Here is a 19,389-nt window from a genome sequence, read left to right as displayed (position 1 = left end):
GAGCCCAAGGGCCGGCATTTATATGCCCTCCAAAGAAAGATCGGTGGACCAAGATTCAAAGGTCAGATTAGGAAGGAAGAGGTGTTTGCTCGATTACGCCTAGGACATTGTACAGTGAACTCGTCATTACATCTGGTTGGCAAGCATGTGAATGGTGTGTGTCTGGAGTGTATGGTCTGTGAAACGGTAGTATGTATGTTGAAGAGACCGAAAGATTGAAGTCAGGGTTGGAAGGGATTTGGGGCATGCGAGAGGGTCTATTATAAGTCAGTTTGGCTCTTTTTTAAGTTTTTTTTTTTTTCTCTCAGAAGTACTGAATTAGGTAGGAGGATTTGGAAATGTGGAGCTAATGTTGTACACCGTGATTGACCACACTCCTAAACAGTAGGTGGCGGCATGCACCATTAACGTTTGTTTGCGGACCTCCATTATATCATGGAAGAAGAAGCAGCTCAGCGACTGGAGCCCGATCATCATCTCACACTTCCCTCTTCCCCGAATCCTTTTAAAACTCTCCCCCAGGTTTCTACCCTCCCGAACCTCTCCCTTTCTACCCTCACAACCCCACCCCCTCCCCGACAACGCATCCCAAAACACGGATCAGGTAAGAACATTTTCTATGTGTGTGCAATTACAATCACAAATAAACCCACACCGCGTGATTTTGCCAGGCCGCACGACTTGCACGCAGCTCACAAAGCCAGCCAAATGGCTGCTATTTACGCTTGTCCATTTGTAAATGACCAGTGTTGGTGTTTGTAGCCGATATTCTTGAAACAGTGCTAGCGTGAATGATAACTGCACAGCCATTCATACAATGTGCACATGCTCCACATATGGATGCTAGCCACTCAGTTAACTTGCTAGTTAGCGCGCTATGCTAGGTCGTAAATCTAGCTAAATGCCAAACTAGAGCCGGCCGGTGAGGCTAAACTGTATGCTTTAGCTATGAGTGAAGTTAAATTCATTGCAGCCAAGTAATCGGACACATTGTCCATTCATTTACGAACTGAGCCGTAAGTTACTTTCGTTCGGGATTCAGTCTTGGGACCATTAACCTGTTTGTTAGTCTAACATGCCAGCAGTGTGCTACTAGCAAGCTAAAATATGCACACGTGAACCATTGCTATGATGACCACGCCAACTAAATGTGTTCCTTTTAGTCCAATAGCAGGTTACTTTGCTTGAATTATGATACAGTGCTAATGATAATCATACACGCAACCTCATACTAGAAGGCCCCATTCTTTTTTGGGGTCAGAAGTTAGTTGAGAACTCAACTCTATTCATATAACGTTAGCTACATCTCTACGGAGTTGAGTGTTGGCGGATGCTCGTAAAAAAATATATTGTTCAATGCTTACCTTGTACTAGCTTTTCTTTGGGTGCTGAAATCCGTAGTTTAAAAAATAAATAATTAGCATTTTACGCGTCCTCTGCATAGGTAACGTTAGCCGTTGTTGAGAAGGAGCAGACCGTCATTTCACGGCAGATTTTTACAGTCGTTTTGGCAAGGGGCACAGAATGCGTTATAGATTTATCAAACTAGGGATTCCTGACAATCGGGACAAGCACGGGTACACAGTAAGCGTTAAAACATTTATGTATTAAAGTATCGAGTAGTAGAGAACGTTTTGAAGTCGTAACTTCGCACTCCATTGAAAAGCTGTGGATTAAAGGGTGCAATATGACAGACCTCACTCAAAACGACTTAATCAAAAACGACGGAATTCAGCACCCAAAGAAAAGCCCACAGTTACACGGGACAAACATGGGTACAAGGTGAAATAAAATAATGTACATTTTTACATCCCTGATAGCGACTCGATGTAGTTGTTGGTACTCTCAGCCAACATTTATCGCAACTCTACTCTGTAGAGGTACAGAGTTGAGTTTATGCAGCAAGGTGAAGAGCTGCAAAATGATGTTTCACTCTTCTAATGATGGCAATCAGTTTAGATCAGGTGTTATGCATATATTTGATTAGTTTGTAAGAACATCAGTGCCTACAGATAATCTCATCCATTGAACTAAAAGCAGCTACTGTTGTAAGAAACATATAATTACTTGGATGGTTTCAGCAGCTTGTATCGTTTACTTGATACCTTCCTATTAAGTTTTATGAGTTCAATAGTTCGCTAGCTATTTAGTATGCTTGTACAAAGTCATAGGCTGAATTAATAACCAAAACCACCGGTCGTGGCCTGTACACTGATCTCACATTCTATATTCAATTGTTCTCCTCCTCTTCCCTCCGCCTCATAATACTTCTTCCTATGCACTATTCTAACTTTTCCTACTTTTCTCACTGTGTTCTTGTCTGACCTCCTCCAGATCCAATCTTTGTGACCATACCCCAGGTTTTACCCATCTGCAGCAGCTACTCTCCCATCCAGTGGTAGTTATGGACTCTGGCGTGATTGAAGGAGGACTCAATGTCACCCTGACCATTAGATTGCTCATGCACGGCAAGGTGAGCAAGATCCCACAGCAGATGACTGTTAGCCCACGGTGCTAAAGGCTAGGTAATGTCATGCTGACCATTAGATTGCTGGTGCAAGGAGTGACCTCCCACAGCAGGTGACTAAAGTTGAGGAATTACAGTTCTAAATGCATTTGTTTTTCTTTTAGGAGGTTGGAAGCATCATTGGCAAGAAAGGTGAATCTGTGAAGAAGATGAGAGAAGAGGTGACAGATGCCTTCTGTTTCTAAATGACACTAAAGCTGTTTGTGTTCTGTCAGTTGCACCTTTTTTATTTAACTCTTATAACTAATGGTGAATTTCCTTGCGTCCAGAGCGGAGCTCGCATCAACATCTCAGAGGGCAACTGTCCTGAGAGGATCATCACTTTGGCAGGCCCCACCACCGCCATCTTCAAAGCATTCTCCATGATCATCGAAAAGCTGGAAGAGGTGACTTAATTACTCTGTCTCGTCCAAGCCCAACTGTTTATTTGTCACTTTGGCATCTATAGGGAATGTGATGAAGCTATTTTTACGGAACCGATTAACACTACCTCTCAGTTCAGGTGCATGAATAGAGGAACTGACTGGATGTGTGAGGTGTTCAACTAATCCAAGAGGACTATTAGAAGTTGATTTGAAAAAAGGTTCTTTATTAACAATACATCTGTTTACAGTTGTCCTCCAAGAGTGTCTGAGCACCTTTCACATATCCATCAAGGATGTTGTCAAGTAGACGTTCTGGAGTAAGTTAATTGATCAATCAATCTCCTCTCTTCTCTCCCAGGACATCAGCAGCTCCATGACGAACAGTACGGCCACCAGCAACCCCCCTGTCACCCTCCGCATCGTGGTGCCAGCCAGCCAGTGTGGGTCCCTCATTGGCAAGGGAGGCTGCAAGATCAAAGAAATCAGAGAGGTGGGTGGGAGAACATATGTACTCACACATGCACTTGTTTTTTCTTACTAGCCAGCAATGCAAACTAGTCACCTTTTGGCTAAATTACAATTTTTGAATCCAAAATAGGTGGCCTACGTGATTCGTGTAGATCCGGTGAGAAAAGTTTGGGCGGGGGAGGAAGTGGGAGTTGGCTTTGGATCACTACTGGCTGTAAGCGAACAAGTGATGCGCGTTTGGAGCAATACTGGCTGTATCCAAGACTCAGCCAATCGTTCACATTAACAGAATGCAACACGCGACTGAAGTTAGAAGAGACAACCAATTTGCTTGTTACAGCATCAGCGCGCGCTCTGGAAAGGCAGTTTGCCAGTTACAGCAGCGCGTCCCCTGAACGATAACAAAGAGATAGGTGAGAAACCTGACCACAGAGATGGGGGTGAGAACGTGATGACGCGTATTTCATGAGCTGTAACCGAAAAACAACTGACATTTGGAAAGTTTGGGGTGAGGTAGGGCTGGGCGGTATACCGTATTTGACTATATACCGGTATTGATGCACGGACCTGTTTGGGTTTTTACTTTACCTTCTATAATGGTATTTTAATATTTGGTTTGTTAAATGTGATGCGCAGTGTGTAACGTTCGTTTTTATAGTTTACTCCGCTACTTGAGTCATCCCTCTATGCTCTCTCTTTCCATGCCGCTTTCCACACAGATCTAGTCACTCAAGGAGCGCATTTGTTGTTGCTTGACTACACTTTCGTTCACTCTGCATGGTCAATGTAGCACATGCAACAATGTTGATGACAACAATGCTGTTTCCACTTTGATCTTAATATAAATCCACAAGCGTTCTATAATTATAATATTAGTTTGTGTTTCTTACATCTGCAAACAGCTAGTTTGTATTTTCTTAGTAAGTTAAGCTAAATCGTGTTAGCCACTAATGCTAATCGCTAGTTATAAAAGTACTGAGTCAGAGCAAACGTAGCTAGCTAATACAGCCTGATACCAGTGCTGGTGGAGGCCTAAATCAGCATGTTTGTGCAACAGTATCTTCTAAATCAAAGAGGAATAGGCGAAGCATGAATGTTGGCTACATAAATAAAGATTTAATGTAGCCAGAGACTTTAAGGTCCCCTAGGAAACACTGAACATCACTTTGGTTCCTACCCTGTCACAATAACTCGTCCATGGCATTTTCATTCGTTGTCATGTCAAACAACACTATTCAAAGTGCCCACTATTAGTTATATTCCAACTATAGAATTATAATAAACATTCTATTTCTGTGATTCCAAAAGTTTACCCATGTGTTTTTGATCTAAATCCCAATTGCAACATTTGGTTATAAATACATTTTGTATTTTTGCCAATACCGTGGAAATTGATGGAAATGCAGAAAATTATTTTAGGTTAAATTGAACAGCATAAAACAATCTGAATGGAGAAAGACCCATTGAAATAATTTAGAATATATGTTGCCACCCTAGGGTCATGCACTACTCATAAAGCAAATGTAGAACTTTTATTAATCAAAAACATAAAATACCGCCAAATGTGAAAAATACCATATGATATTTTGGCCATATCACCCAGCCCTTATGTGAGGAAGAAAGTGTGGTTGAACAAGTATTGTTAGCAATGTTAAGTATCTTGCTAGCTGGATCGAATTCTCCGTTAGCTAGCCAGAGAAATGTTGGGCAACCTTAGCCAACTTAACTGATCAAATAGAGTTTATTAAAATGAGCTCATTAATAAAGTCAGACAGCTAGCTAGCTAACATTACAACATCAGATGAGCTAACTTTAGTAACCTAACCAAAACCTAACCTATAGTTTTAACTGGTATGCGACTCCTTGCCGTTCCTCAAGTTATAACGTGTTACTTGCTTACTGGACCCTGGCAATCTGTGTGAAATGTTAACTAGCTAATGAACTAACTGCTATCTGTGAGCTAATGTTTTCCCTCTACAGTATGTGGTTAATTTTCAGAATGAGAGAATTAGGTGAAAATCAGGCGTTGCTTGTTAAACAAGTGGATTCAGGGATCAAGTGTAGTTGGAGCTGGGCCTGGCTTAAGCTGGATGCCACTATAGAGGTGAAAGGAACACCACACACTTTCCCTCTTTCTCACTTTTTCAATATACTTTTTCAATTATGCCAACAAAGGGTATCATGCTCAGCTGGCACATTGTACACTTTCTGCCTGTGGACATCTGTTCTACAATGTAATAATGTGCAGTGTAGCCCAAAGATATTGGTTTTGTTGAACTTTCCTATAACACTTGTGTGAGTGAAGGGGGATTTTTTAAATTTATTTTTACCCTGAACGTTATTTTTGCACACATGTAGCCCTGTTTCATTCTATTTCTACTTTAAATGTTTTTTCCCGAAGTGCAATATTTAGATTGTGTGGTCACAAGCTTTCTATTATAAAGGCTGTCATGGCTAATAAATAGTTTTTTTCTCAAGACTTGAGTGTCGTTTGCAGTAAAGTCTAGGCAACAAATAATATTGGATTGCTTTCTTATTTATTTATTTTTAGCTGTGAGTTAGGTTCACGTAAACCACTTTATCTTACACACAGAGACTGATCGTGTAGATTCTTTGTTTAATTAGTTAACTTACATTTCCCCCTAGCAGGGATTTTTGGGATGTTTTGGTGCAAAAAAAAGTGTCACCTTCTTGGGCCCGCACCAGTTTGCATCCCCGACTTGCACCGATTTAGCAGAAAGTGGCTATTTTGAAAGGTTTTACTTGCAGTGACTGTGATCGGTGGTCGTTTTACCTACCTTAGTTCAGAGCACTGATTGTAAGTTTTCTCTGGATATGAGCGTCTGCTAAATTACAAAAAATGGTTAGTGTAATTCCAGACCAGTCAAGCTCTCCTCTCTCTCTAGTCGACAGGTGCTCAGGTACAGGTGGCAGGGGACATGCTTCCTAACTCTACAGAACGGGCCATCACCATCGCAGGGACCCCCCAGTCCATAATTGAGTGTGTCAAGCAAATCTGCGTGGTTATGCTCGAGGTAGGTGTAAGTAATATCTTCAAATTGTTGATCTATTTTTATTCAGCTTTAATGTTAATACTTTTCTTCATTCGTCAAATTACCCTTGCAACCTCTTTGGTACCCATTTTGGCATCTCTTGCTTGCTTATACAAAAGTGTTTTGAAAACACGTCTGAATTAAACCCATTTTCCTGTCCCTCCTTCTCTCCCATCCCTCCTCTCCTGTCTCTCATTTTCTCTTTCCCTTCCCTCTTTCATCCAGTCTCCCCCTAAGGGGGTCACCATCCCATACCGACCAAAACCTTCAGGATCCCCTGTCATCTTTGCTGGAGGACAGGTATGTTTGATATTTTTTTAATTTATATACATGTTTTTATATCGATCAACTTAATCAACTTACTGCTGGCTGGGAAGGGGAATGGGGGGGGGGTTCCTCTGAGAACTAACCTGTAGTTGATCTGTTATCTGTCCTGCTGTATTTTTTATAGGGAATTTACCAATAATAATAATAAACTCTGTATGATAATTTTGCTCAGCCTTTGGTTTTATGTTACTGTTATGACATCTCTGGTGGTTACTAACAGAAATAGGGATGTGCACGGTTATTTGAATATCTGAACGGACGTTAGTATTCAAATACTCGTGGGAGTATTCATTTTTGTGGGCAAGAGTGTAGGGGCCTATTTTAACAGAGGAAAGGGCTTTTTTTCAAGTTAAAATATCCATGTTACATACAAGGATAACCATGACATTTCAAATTATTAATTTAATAAAAACCTTTTCAGTGTAGCTATGACGCACTCCCATACGTCATAGCAGAGTCTTCTTGCTCCCATTTCACTGGCCCCTCTGCTTCAGCACTGGCCCCTCTGCTTCAGCACTGGCCCCTCTGCTTCAGCACTGGCCCCTCTGCTTCAGCACTGGCCCCTCTGCTTCAGCACGGGCCCCTCTGCTTCAGCACTGGGCCCCTCTGCTTCAGCACTGGGCCCCTCTGCTTCAGCACTGGGCCCCTCTGCTTCAGCACTGGGCCCCTCTGCTTCAGCACTGGGCCCCTCTGCTTCAGCACTGGGCCCCTCTGCTTCAGCACTGGGCCCCTCTGCTTCAGCACTGGGCCCCTCTGCTTCAGCACTGGTCCCCTCTGCTTCAGCACTGGTCCCCTCTGCTTCAGCACTGGCCCCCTCTGCTTCAGCACTGGCCCCCTCTGCTTCAGCACTGGCCCCCTCTGCTTCAGCACTGGCCCCCTCTGCTTCAGCACTGGCCCCCTCTGCTTCAGCACTGGCCCCCTCTGCTTCAGCACTGGCCCCCTCTGCTTCAGCACTGGCCCCCTCTGCTTCAGCACTGGCCCCCTCTGCTTCAGCACTGGCCCCCTCTGCTTCAGCACTGGCCCCCTCTGCTTCAGCACTGGCCCCCTCTGCTTCAGCACGGTCCCCTCTGCTTCAGCACGGTCCCCTCTGCTTCAGCACGGTCCCCTCTGCTTCAGCACGGTCCCCTCTGCTTCAGCACGGTCCCCTCTGCTTCAGCACGGTCCCCTCTGCTTCAGCACGGTCCCCTCTGCTTCAGCACGGTCCCCTCTGCTTCAGCACTGGTCCCCTCTGCTTCAGCACTGGCCCCCTCTGCTTCAGCACGGTCCCCTCTGCAGCTTCAGCAATATCGCGCCAGCCTCTCTCCCTTGCGTCGCAGTGCTGTTAAAAACTTAAGTAAAAGAATGTCCAGTAATCCCACACACATGCATGCTATTATTCGAATAGTGAGCTTATTTCAAAAGCCCCATCCCTAAACTGAAGTAGACCTCCCTCCACCCACCATTGTTACTGTTACTGGGAGAATGAATGGATAAAATCCCTGGCAACCCACGCCCAGTTCATGCTGCGCTAGGCAGAATGGAAACGTGCTTTGTTTTTTTCTGTGTTTTCAATCGCTTTAACATCCTTTTAGAAATGTTATCTTTCTCGAGAATATGGATACTTTGTTCAATTTTTGGCTACTTTAAAATGTATTGAGAGCATTTAGAGATATACACCTATAGGATCTGTGTGTGTTGAAGAAAAATATACTCTTGTTTTGGGGACATGAAAGCTCTAGTCCTGAGCGCCGAGTTGTTAAATTGTTTCAAACCATTTTTAAACTCTAAATTGTTGTTTTGAGATGGATGTACAATGCATAGTGAATGTCTACACACCCTTGCAACGTTTTTACATTTTGTTGCCTTAAATTTCTATAAAAAATAAAATATTTAAATTGTGATTTCCCCCCACTGATCTACACAATATACTCCACATTTTCAAAGTGAAAGAGAAATTATAGAAATTTTCGGGGGGAAAAAAAACCAAACAGACATCTTGATTGCAAAGGTCTTCACACCCCTTTCTGTGGCACATCTAAATACGTTCAGGAGCAAGTTTTCATAAAAATGTCTTGGATGGGGTCCATCTGTTTGCGAAAGAGGTGATTCTCTTGATTTGACGTTAGAGTATTTGACTCTTTTTCAAAATCAAATCATCGATTGCAATATCGAGGAGAGTGATTCATTTGCACGTGCTATTACAGTAGAACAAGCTAATTAATGCCAGTTTAGAGTGGATGCTTGGCGAATGTTAACGCGCGTGCACTTTTAAGGTACTCATTTAGCAAAATGAAAGTAATCTGAACGCAAGTGTGACGTGTAGAAGACATTGGTCTTAAATACACAACCTATTTCAGTATATTCATTGTTTTGACACTGGACTATAAATCCATAACAGGAAGCAGCAACATTATCAACTTGTGTTTTTAGGCATAACATTTTCTACTTTTAACATCCTAACATACGTTTGTCCCGTGTACTCTTGTGGCTGCGAATCGTGATATGTTGACAGGATGCCTATGAACACGTTGTTCTCTTTTCAGGCGTACGCCGTTCAAGGGCAACATGCGATACCCCAGCCAGATGTAAGTGCTGTTGTCACAATGTCTCCCCCCTGGTGTCCGTATCCTCTCTACCCTCTGTCCTTCCCCCAAAATCCTTACCTGTCCCTGGCCTACCTTTCCGTACCTTCCCTACCTTATGCTATCATCCCTACCCTTCACCTCTCAATGTATACCCCCCAGTTCCCTATCCTCTGTACCTCCCTGCCCTCCCAATTTCTTTTATCTACCATTCCTAACCGACCCTCCCTCCAACCAGTGCACTAGGAAAAGGTGTTAGGTAGACTAGGGCCGAGGCTCCAAACCCAGCCTGGTTGTAAATGCCTTAAGAGGAAGGGTTTGGTCAGAAAGGAGCCTTATGGTGAAGAGATGACATTTAATAGACAAATCATGTAGAGGAGTTAGTGTATTTGGTAGTGTATTAACCAATAACGTCATTCTCAACATTTTTATTTAACATAGCACTGGGTTATGGTATAAGAAATGATGTTTATGTTCACTATTGATCTTACGTTATTGTCTTAACTACTACTGTGTTGATTATACCATGGCCTGTAGTTGTGTGGGACTGGTTGGTTTTGTTTGGTACGGGCCAGGAAATATCTATTCCTACGTACTGAGAACATGTAGTGTCATATCCATCTGCCAGAAGACTATAGGCAAACGTTCCAAACGGAGTCCGAGTTCTCCAGAGCTACAGTGGAAAGACCACGGGGTACGAATGTATGAAGAATGATTTCACAACCCACGCAACACTTGTCCGTTTTAGAGAGAGAAAATGAGATGGCTGGGTTATGTGTTCATTAGTGCACGCAACAGAGTTTAACAGGGAAAAGTCCAGGTAGTCCCTTAACTGCTCCAGTCAGTTTGGTATGTAATGAACACAACTCCAACTACTATTATGAATGAATGTTGTGGTGATTGAAATGGTTTCGGTGCTTTACTGACCGTGCTTCTTGTCTCGTTCCTTTCCATTTCTCTCCCTCCCTCCCTGCCCCCATCTCTTGCCCTCACAGTCTTCCTCTATCTCTCCACAGCTCACCAAGTTACACCAGCTGGCCATGCAGCAGAGCCCCTTCCCAATGGCCCCAAGCAATCAAGGATTCCAAGGTACTAAGGACTTCCCAATACAATAGTTTGTATTTTTTATTTTTTTATCGAAATAAAAATATAAGGTTCTTGAAACTACTGCGCTCAGAACTGGTGTGTTGACCGAATGAAACCATCAACAGGAGTGTGGACCGCACTCGGTTATTTTATGCTTTTTAAAATTTTATTCGTTGAGGCAAATGGCAAACTGCAAATGTTCTGGCTGTCAGGCCATCGTTGGTGTGTCACACGGATAGAAAAAAATAACTCCTCGACGAAGTCTTTACCTGCTGAAATGCCAGTTAAGAGTTTGTTACGTTGAACCTGCCACCACAATGGCATTTACATATCACGAAGAGTGCCAAGTTCCTGTTGATCCTTGTTTTGTTTATGTATTTTTGGCTTGTTGATTTAGGAGGGATGGATGCTTCTGCGCAGACTAGTTCCCATGAGATGACCATTCCAAATGATGTAAGTATTTCCACAGTGATGACTCTGACCCTCCCCTTCCATTTCCCTCCAGTGATTAGACATTTCACACTATCAATCGACTCTAATTGATTGGCGTAACTGAATTCCTGGTTCTGTCTGCCCTCTTGTTGATTGGCTAAACTGACTTCCTGTTTCTCTCCTCTGTAATTGATTGGCTTAACTGACTTCCTGTTTTTCTTCCTCCTAGTTGATTGGCTGCATCATTGGTCGCCAGGGTGCTAAGATCAATGAGATTCGCCAGATGTCGGGTGCCCAGATAAAGATAGCTAACTCTGTGGAGGGCTCCGCAGACAGACAGGTCACCATCACTGGTTCCTCCGCCTCCATCAGCCTGGCAGAGTACCTCATCAACGCCAGGTCAGACACATTAGTTACAAGCTTTTTAACCAACTACCATCTTTTGTGCTTTTAGAGTAGGGATCATTTGACTTTGGGTTGCAAAATTCCAGAAACTTCCCCTAAATTCCTGGGATAGATTCTCAGTTGGAAGATTACCTCCCTGCATGTTCCCTCCTGATTCTGGAAATCCTCCAACCATGTTTTCTGAAAAACCTGAGGACTTTGGGTTCTGGGAACTTTCTGGAATTTTGCTGCTGGTCCTGGAGCACCACATTTGCTTGGTGCAGTAGGCTTTTGATCCAGCCCAACGCAAACTAAAACAGAGATGGGTTGGCACAAATGCCTGTGGCTCTCCAGAACTAAGGTAGCCAAATATTCAACCTAGCCCCCTTAAAAAAAAAAATGTATTTTATTTTTTAAGTAGAACTGAGAATCCACCCAATCTCATCTACCCCACACCATGGCACTTCCTTTTGATATTTGGCTGCCTCCAGTTAGTCTGATTTACAGTACAATGTGTTTGTGTTAGATGACTGCTTAACCCCCACCTCTATCCATGGCATGTTTGAGGGGATCAGTTTGAACAAGACGAGGCACAGAATCGCTGGTCTTTATCACATAATGAGTAGTTATTCGGGGTTGGAAGGTGATTTGTAGATCCGTGATCCTGTGCAGTCCGGCTGGAACGTAGTCGATCTCAAACACGCACATTGTCTATTGAAACATGAGTCGGTCTTCTAATGACGTTTACTCATTGATGACCACTATTGTCAGTTTTTTTTTTATGCCTGTCACTCTCACACCCCTCCCTGACTGTCAGTCTGTGCTTATGATTCCCCCTCATGCACCCTCCCAACCCTGAAGTCTACCCCTCACTCCTTCCATACCCACCAGCCTATCCTGGAACCCATCCCGACTGTGTGTCCCTCTTTTTCCTTCTTGTCTCTCTCGTTTCTACAGCGTAGAGTCCTCTAAATTCTCCTCCTCGAACCCTGAACAGACTCACAGCACCAGCCTCCTCTGCCCTCCTCTCTCCACTACTACCACCTCTCCTGCCGCTACCTCCTCTACTGCTTCCTCCTCCTCTTCCTCCTCCTGTTTGGCGCCCCCCTCCGCCTCCATCTCTCTGTCCTCGTTGGCTCCTCAAGGACCTTCTTCCTCTGACTCACCACTCCCACCCAACTCCCCTGCTGTCCCCTGTGTCTCCAGTCTGCTCAGTCTTAAGCCCCTCCCCCTCCTGGCCCTCCATGTCGTTTCCACTGGCCCCACCTCCTCCAGTAACCCTGCCCACTCAGCCAATCCCGAGCCAAAGCTTTCCTCCGAGCTGGGCTCCAAGTCTAAGAGGCGAAGGCTTTCTCCGTACTAAAGCCACGGCCGTAATAGAAACTACAAGTACAGACGTGAAGTGTGTCCCAAATGGCACTTCCTTCTACAGTGCACTACTTTTCACCGGGGCCCTCGTCAAAAGTGGGCTCTGGTCAAAAGTGGTGCACTTTATAGGGAATAAGGTGCCATTTGGGATGTTGCCAAGCTTAGCGCTGTCTGTACCTGGTCCTCACTGCTTTAAACCTGGCTGTGCCCTATGCCACATGCTTCTTAAACAATTAATCCAAAAAAAGTTAAACTCAGATATGGCTTCTCTCCTCCATGTCCTTTGGTCCACTGTTTGGTGTATGTCTCGCTCACCCTCTTGAAGGTCCCTGATCGTTCTATCTAAAGACTGCATCAGCATGGGCACGCTTGTCTCAGACTGACTTCAACGTTACTCATTTTAAAAGCTTTTGGTTGGATTCTCTCTCTTGCTGTAAGCTCAGGTAGCACCTCTCATGCCATGTTTCATTTATTTGAATATTAACTTTGTCCTGGATGATACAGTTGAAGTCGGAAGTTGACAAACACCTTAGCCAAATACATTTAAACGCAGTTTTTCACAATTCCTGACATTTAATCAGAGTAAAAATTTCCTGTCTTAGGTCAGTTAACATCACCACTTTATTTTAAGAATGTGAAATGTCAAAATAATAGCAGAGAATGATTTATTACAGCTTTGATTTCTTTCATCACATTCGCAGTGGGTCAGAAGTTTACATACACTCAATTAGTATTTGGTTGCATTGCCTTTAAATTGTTTAACTTGGGTCAAATGTTTCAGGTAGCCTTCCACAAACTTCCCACAATAAGTTTGGTGAATTTTGGCCCATTCCTCCTGACAGAGCTTTTTCAGTTCTCCCCACAAATTTGATGGGATTGAGGTCAGGGCTTTGTGATGGCCACTCTTATACCTTGAATTTGTTGTTCTTAAGCCATTTTGCCACAATTTTGGAAGTATGGAAGTATTTATTTGCGACCAAGCTTTAACTTCCTGACTGATGTCTTGAGATGTTGCTTCAATATATCCACGGAATTTTCCTTCCTCGTGATGCCATCTATTTTGTGAAGTGCACCAGTCCCTCCTGCAGCAAAGCACCCCCACAACATGATGCTGCGTCCTCCATGCTTCACGGTTGGGATGGTGTTCTTCGGCTTGCAATTCTCCTTTTTCCTCCAAACATAGTCATTATGGCCAAACGGTTCTATTTTTGTTTCATCAGACCAGAGGACATTTCTCCAAAAAGTGCGATCTTTGTCCCCATGTGCAGTTGCAAACCGTAGTCTGGCTTTTTTTGTGGCTGTTTTGGAGCAGTGGCTTCTTCCTTGCTGAGCGGCCTTTCAGGTTATGTCTCTATAGGGCTCATTTTACTGTGGATATAGATACTTTTGTACCTGTTTCCTTCAGCTTCTTCACAAGGTATTTTGCTGTTCTGGGTTGTATGCACTTTTCACAATAAAGTACGTTAATCTCTAGGAGACAAAACACATCTCCTTCCTGAGCAGTATGGCGGCTACATGGTCCCATGGTGTTTATACTTGCATACTATTGTTTGTACAGATGAGCGTGGTACCTTCAGGCATTCGGAAATTGTTCCCAAGGATGAACCAGACTTGTGGAGGTCCACAATTTGTTTCTGAGGTCTTGGCTGATTTCTTGGGATTTTCCCATGATGTCAAGCAAAGAGGCACTGAGTTTGAAGGTAGGCTTTGAAATGCATCCACAGGTACACCTCCAATTGACTCAAATGATGTCAATTAGCCTATCAGAATCTTCTAAAGCCAGGACATAATTTTCTGGAATTTTCAAAGCTGTTTAAAGGCACAGTCAACTTAGTGTATGTAAACTTCTGACCCACTGGAATTGTGATACAGTGAAATAATCTGTCTGTAAACAATTGATGGAAAAATGACTTGTCATGCACAAAGTAGGTGTCCTAACCGACTTGCCAAAGCTATAGTTTGTTAACAAGAAATTTGTGGAGTGGTTGAAAAACAAGTTTTAATGACTCCTACCGAAGTGTATGTAAACTTCCGACTTCAACTGTACGTGTGGTAGCTAGTTATATTTGTAAAGTGTTCATTATAGTGTTAAAATCTTGTTTTGTTTATGCATCTATCTGCCACATGGGGTAAAGTTGGGCTTAATCACTATAATAATTTGCCCTCAGGTATCATATAGACCTGCTAATCATGGGTTGTTGGACCTTTACAATTTCCGGAAATTGATGTCCTCGTAATGCCTAGATTAGGACTCTTGATTCGAGCCATAACTGCTTCCTTTATCCTTTCGCTGGCAATCACTGATGCACTACAATGTATTAGCACTGATCAGAGGTCAGTGACCGCAAGGCGAAATGGAAGGACATGGAATACACTCTTCGAAGAGGTTGATGTCAAGGAAACCACATCCTCTTATCCATTGGTAGTTAATACACCTCTAGAGGCTTATCTATTGGGTAGACATTTTATGAGCTGAAAAAAGTGTTGTGGAGGTTTGTGGAAGGTTAAATTGTGAAGAGGTGAGTTTGTCCTGTTTTTATCGTTCTAATTTGAAACGCACGGCTTATTCTCTCCCCCTTCGATCTCTCAATGTGTCTCTCTCTCCAGGCTCTCTTCTGAAGCGACAGGACTGGCGGCCAACTGATAGAACAGACTGCATAGACGTGATCTGCACTAACCCCCCCCACACACACACACATTTTACCTTCTACCACCAATCGATCCATCAGTCAGCTCTCTCCTTTAAAGTGGTCAATGCAACTATCCAACTCGGTTTATTTTTTATTCTTTTTTGAAAATCACGCCACCCACCTGATTTTTATTTTGATCTGCGGTCATTTGTCTGTTTTTACATAATTCTTTTTGTTAAGGCCCTTTGTGTCCCAGTTGGATGTTTTTAATGATTTGTTCTAAGGTTCTTTTTTGTTGAAGGGAGAAAGTTTTCTGTCTTTCTTGACACCATCACAAGAGTATAGGTAGAAAAATCTGAATGGGTTTAGTTCTCTAAAAGTTTTTGTATTTTTGTTTTATACAAAGAACAAATAAATGTCCAAACAAAATATACTTTTTTCTTCTGCATTTTTTCCCCCCCCCCCCCCCCCCCCCACACTCAACCCACCACCATCCTGCATCCCCTAGTAATTTTATCCATTGCAGAAATTCAAACTCACCTTGATTTGGTGATGTCACTTCTTATGTAACTTCCTGTTATGTCACTATGCTCGCAAAATGAAAGGGGGAATACGTGTTTGTCATCAAAGGGGAAATCAGTCACTGCTGGTATTTTGGGTATGACAAACAGCTCTAACACTACTGGAAGACATGGATATTGCATTTGTTGAAAACAATGTCAAACTGTATGTATTCATGTCACCTTAACTTTTTTGTTTCTGTGTCATTCCTATTTTTCCACCTTCACTTTTGACCCCCCCCCCCCCCTCCCGTGATCATGTTTCTTCAATGGAGGAAGTATTTGTTTTAACTACCAAAGGAGAGAAACTCCTGAACTATGACTGGCGTGTCTGTTTGTGAGTGTGAGGAGAGAAACTAAGATATTATGAATCGCTGAAACTAAGACGGGGCGATTAAAAAAAATAATAATAATAATGAATTTCCTGCTCTTTGCTTTCTTTGCCCAAGTCATATTTAATTTTTTATTATTTGCAGGAGATAAAGTCACTTTTGTGCACGTTTTGGAAAGAAATGTAGACATTGAGTGCCACGACATTGTTAAAAAAAACTACAGGAATAAAGATGTGAAATGCTCAAACGACAAATTCTCGTTCTGTGTTGCTGCCTGTCGCGTGTGTGTGTAACATCCATAAAATCTATTCCTTTTCATAATGGGCAATAAGTTATTCTACTGGGCACTGAAGTTCATAGGAATGGTCACTGCTATGATTTTATGAACACTTTAACACTTACCCAGCATTAAAATCTGACACCCACATTTCCGGTTTTTGAACAGTGATTTTTATTTGTTTCTTAAATATATTTATTGTACACAGATGCGATTATAAAAACAAAACACGTACTTTCAAAGGGACGAGGAGTCTGTTTTTGATTCAGCATTTTGGAAACTAGCTTGGAGCCAAATCGGTTAGTGCTGTGCTGCACAAACATTAACGTGACATTTACCATGGGGACTTGGTAAGACAAATCAACACATCAGGCTAATCAGAAACATACAGGAGCCTCTTTCTCCAGTCACCATAGGGCAGTGGTGTTTTGCTGTATTGGCAACAAAACAATTCATTATTTGTCCACATCTACAGTCAGGTCCTAAATGATTGGCACCCTTGAGAAAGATGAGCAAAAAAAGCCTATAAAATAAAACAAATGAAGAGTTAAGAGGACAGAATAAATTCAGAGATTTTTTTTAAACGTTTTTTACAAAATGTATGCTTTTACAGAAAATAAATATTAGTGGATATATAAAACCTTACAGAACACAGGAGCTGCCACTTTATAGCTTATCAAATGGAACCTGCTGAGTCATTTGATAGGAGAGGATGGACCGGAGGCTGTTTAAACAGAGGCCTCTATTGCATCCCGATGCTGCCCGAGTTCACACTTGCGCACTCCTCCCCAAGGATAATAAAACATATATTTGGATTGGTAGAGGGTGGTTCCACCATATTTCTTACATCTTTCCTTTTCAATCCAAGAAGGGAAGTGAACAAGTGCACATTTAGGTGATAAGGATTTAGAATCGGGACGCAACCTTAGTTGACAGGAAAGTAACTAGTTGCCAGACAACTAGTTAGTTTAGGAACACACTAGTCTGCTGCTCATGAGTTGGATAGTTAATTAGTGAGTGGTAGATTCCCTTTCTATGGGTGATTAAGTCCCTTTGATCTGAGCCTCATGCTCTGACTAACATCTGCATTTGGACAAAAAATACAAGTACAACCCATACATACTATATTACAACCATGCTTTAGTGATCTGATCTAGTATCTTTACACTTGTAGATGGCAATGCACATGGTCGGTGACTGAGGCTTCGTCTCGAATGGCACTCTATTTCCTATGAAGTGCACTACTTTTGACCCAAAGCTGTGGGGATTAGGGTGCCATTTGAGATTTGACCTGAGGTTTTGTTCTCAATGGTATCCTAGTACGTAGTATTGCATTTTAATACAGTATAAAGACTGCAATACCAAATAAATACAATAGTTAATCTACAAAAACAAGTGCGGTCAGACCTTGGAAGAAAGGGGCTGTAGTTTTAGTTTACAGCCAGGGGAATGATTCAGAGTTAGTGGACATATTGCTTGGTGTTGTTCATTATCTATCATTGTTCTGCTCTCTTCAACCTGTCTTTAATGCCATAGAAATATAATTATTAGATTATATTTCTATGCTTATTAATGCCCTGTCATCATCGTCATGAACAGCATCATGAACAATAGAATATCTGTTCAGGGCCATGTTCAGTAGGCAAACGTTTGAATGGTTCAGATAGAAATGTCACGAATAGAGCTGACATGGTTCATTTGTTCTACATGTCAGAGAGGTATGTATGTTCTACATCATCTTTTTCTATCTGAAATATCCACAATGTTGTGCCCTGCTGAATGCACCTGAGTTCTGTTGTCTGGTACAATTCAATAGCGCCCTCTAGTGTAAAACATTAGTCAGCACCATTAGATGATCCAGTCTCACATTTCAACTCTTACAAATGTTTGTTAATTGAATAGTGTCTCAAGAGGTCCAAATATTTACATACAGTTGATGTTACATTAAATAAAATACAGATTGTATAAAAAAAATGTGGACAACAAAATCCCTGATGAAAAACATTTATAAATACATGTGAAAATATAAAGAAGAAGAATGTAAACATTGATTTTCTCTCTAATACCCAATAAATAAATTAAACGACACTCAGTGCACAATCCTTGTGAGGAAACAAAAGATTTTGGACATGAAATAATCCGTACCAATCAAGTATACAAAGTGCAGATGCCTCTCTGACAATGTAGACATATAATCTTAATGGGAGACTTTACATAGAATAGATAATAAAGTATGACAATTTTTTGGACAAAATATAGAAGTAAGAAACAACGGATAGTGAAAGAACAACGGATAGTGAAAGAATCACTATAACATGTAGAAGTTACATCTGTAGTATGGTGTTGCAGAGGTCCCTGAAGGTGAGGTGAGTTGGCTTGTTGAAGTGTTTTTGCAAGGCTGGGACTGGGTAATGAGAGAAGGGAGGTTGAGTTGAGGGTGGGGGCAGTTTGGTTGGCTGTACATAGGCCTGTCCAGGAGGCTGGGGCTGAGGTCTGGGGGGGAATGGGCCTGGGTCTCAGTCTGAGGCTGTGGCCTGGCCTCCTCACCAGTTGGTGCTGGGGAGCCTATGGGGCTGGGGCTCTGTGCAGCCTGAGTAGTCCAGCTCAGCACTGTCACACTCAGAGTCATCATACAGGCCCTGGGGTGAGGTGGAGAGGCAGAGTTAGAGGATGGCAATGGGCATTACTGCATTGTGACTGGTTATTAATACAGTTTTTCCTAGCCATTGATTAAATACATTTTTCCCTCATCAATCTACACACAATACCCCATAATGACAAAGCGATTACAGGCTTTTTGAAATTTTTGCAAATTATACTTATTTACGTAAGTATTCAGACCCTTTGCTATGAGACTCAAAATTGAGCTCGGGTGCATCCTGTTTCCATTGATCATCCTTGAGATGTTTCTACAACTTGATTGGAGTCCATCTGTGGTTAATTCAATTGATTGGACATGATTTGGAAAGGCACACACCTGTCTATATAAAGGTCCCACAGTTGACAGTGCATGTCAGAG

The 19,389-nt window shown here is 42.4% G+C and overlaps 2 protein-coding genes across 14 annotated transcripts in view; one reads left to right on the top strand and one right to left on the bottom strand.

Annotated features, from left to right (window-relative positions):
- Nucleotides 1-421: 421 nt before the first annotated feature.
- Nucleotides 422-16,347, top strand: LOC129814831 (poly(rC)-binding protein 2-like). Of its 11 annotated transcripts, none has more exons than XM_055867894.1 (12): nucleotides 422-604; nucleotides 2,335-2,473; nucleotides 2,632-2,688; nucleotides 2,797-2,913; nucleotides 3,251-3,382; nucleotides 6,267-6,401; nucleotides 6,639-6,713; nucleotides 9,263-9,304; nucleotides 10,297-10,390; nucleotides 10,779-10,840; nucleotides 11,049-11,218; nucleotides 12,161-15,172. In XM_055867894.1, the coding sequence occupies exons 2-12, from the start codon at nucleotides 2,405-2,407 to the stop codon at nucleotides 12,564-12,566; spliced, it is 1,359 nt and encodes a 452-aa protein (XP_055723869.1). In that variant the 5' UTR covers nucleotides 422-604; nucleotides 2,335-2,404; the 3' UTR covers nucleotides 12,567-15,172. The 11 variants fall into 11 exon arrangements, with proteins under 11 accessions (XP_055723869.1, XP_055723875.1, XP_055723871.1 ...); XM_055867900.1 differs by having other exon boundaries at nucleotides 423-604; nucleotides 6,267-6,395; nucleotides 10,318-10,390; XM_055867896.1 differs by having other exon boundaries at nucleotides 423-604; nucleotides 6,267-6,395.
- LOC129814829 (mitogen-activated protein kinase kinase kinase 12-like) overlaps nucleotides 15,659-19,389 on the bottom strand; it is a 79,033-nt gene continuing 75,302 nt past the window's right edge. For all 3 annotated transcript variants that reach the window (XM_055867892.1, XM_055867891.1, XM_055867893.1), the window contains one exon: nucleotides 15,659-19,009. In XM_055867892.1, coding sequence (XP_055723867.1) covers nucleotides 18,914-19,009 — 96 coding nt within the window. In that variant the 3' untranslated portion in view covers nucleotides 15,659-18,913. The remainder of the gene's footprint in view (nucleotides 19,010-19,389) is intronic.

Source organism: Salvelinus fontinalis, chromosome 18, assembly GCF_029448725.1.
Source record: "Salvelinus fontinalis isolate EN_2023a chromosome 18, ASM2944872v1, whole genome shotgun sequence".
Lineage (NCBI taxonomy): Eukaryota > Metazoa > Chordata > Actinopteri > Salmoniformes > Salmonidae > Salvelinus > Salvelinus fontinalis.
Note: the sequence above shows the minus strand (reverse complement) of the source record. Positions and strands in the feature narration are given on the sequence as shown.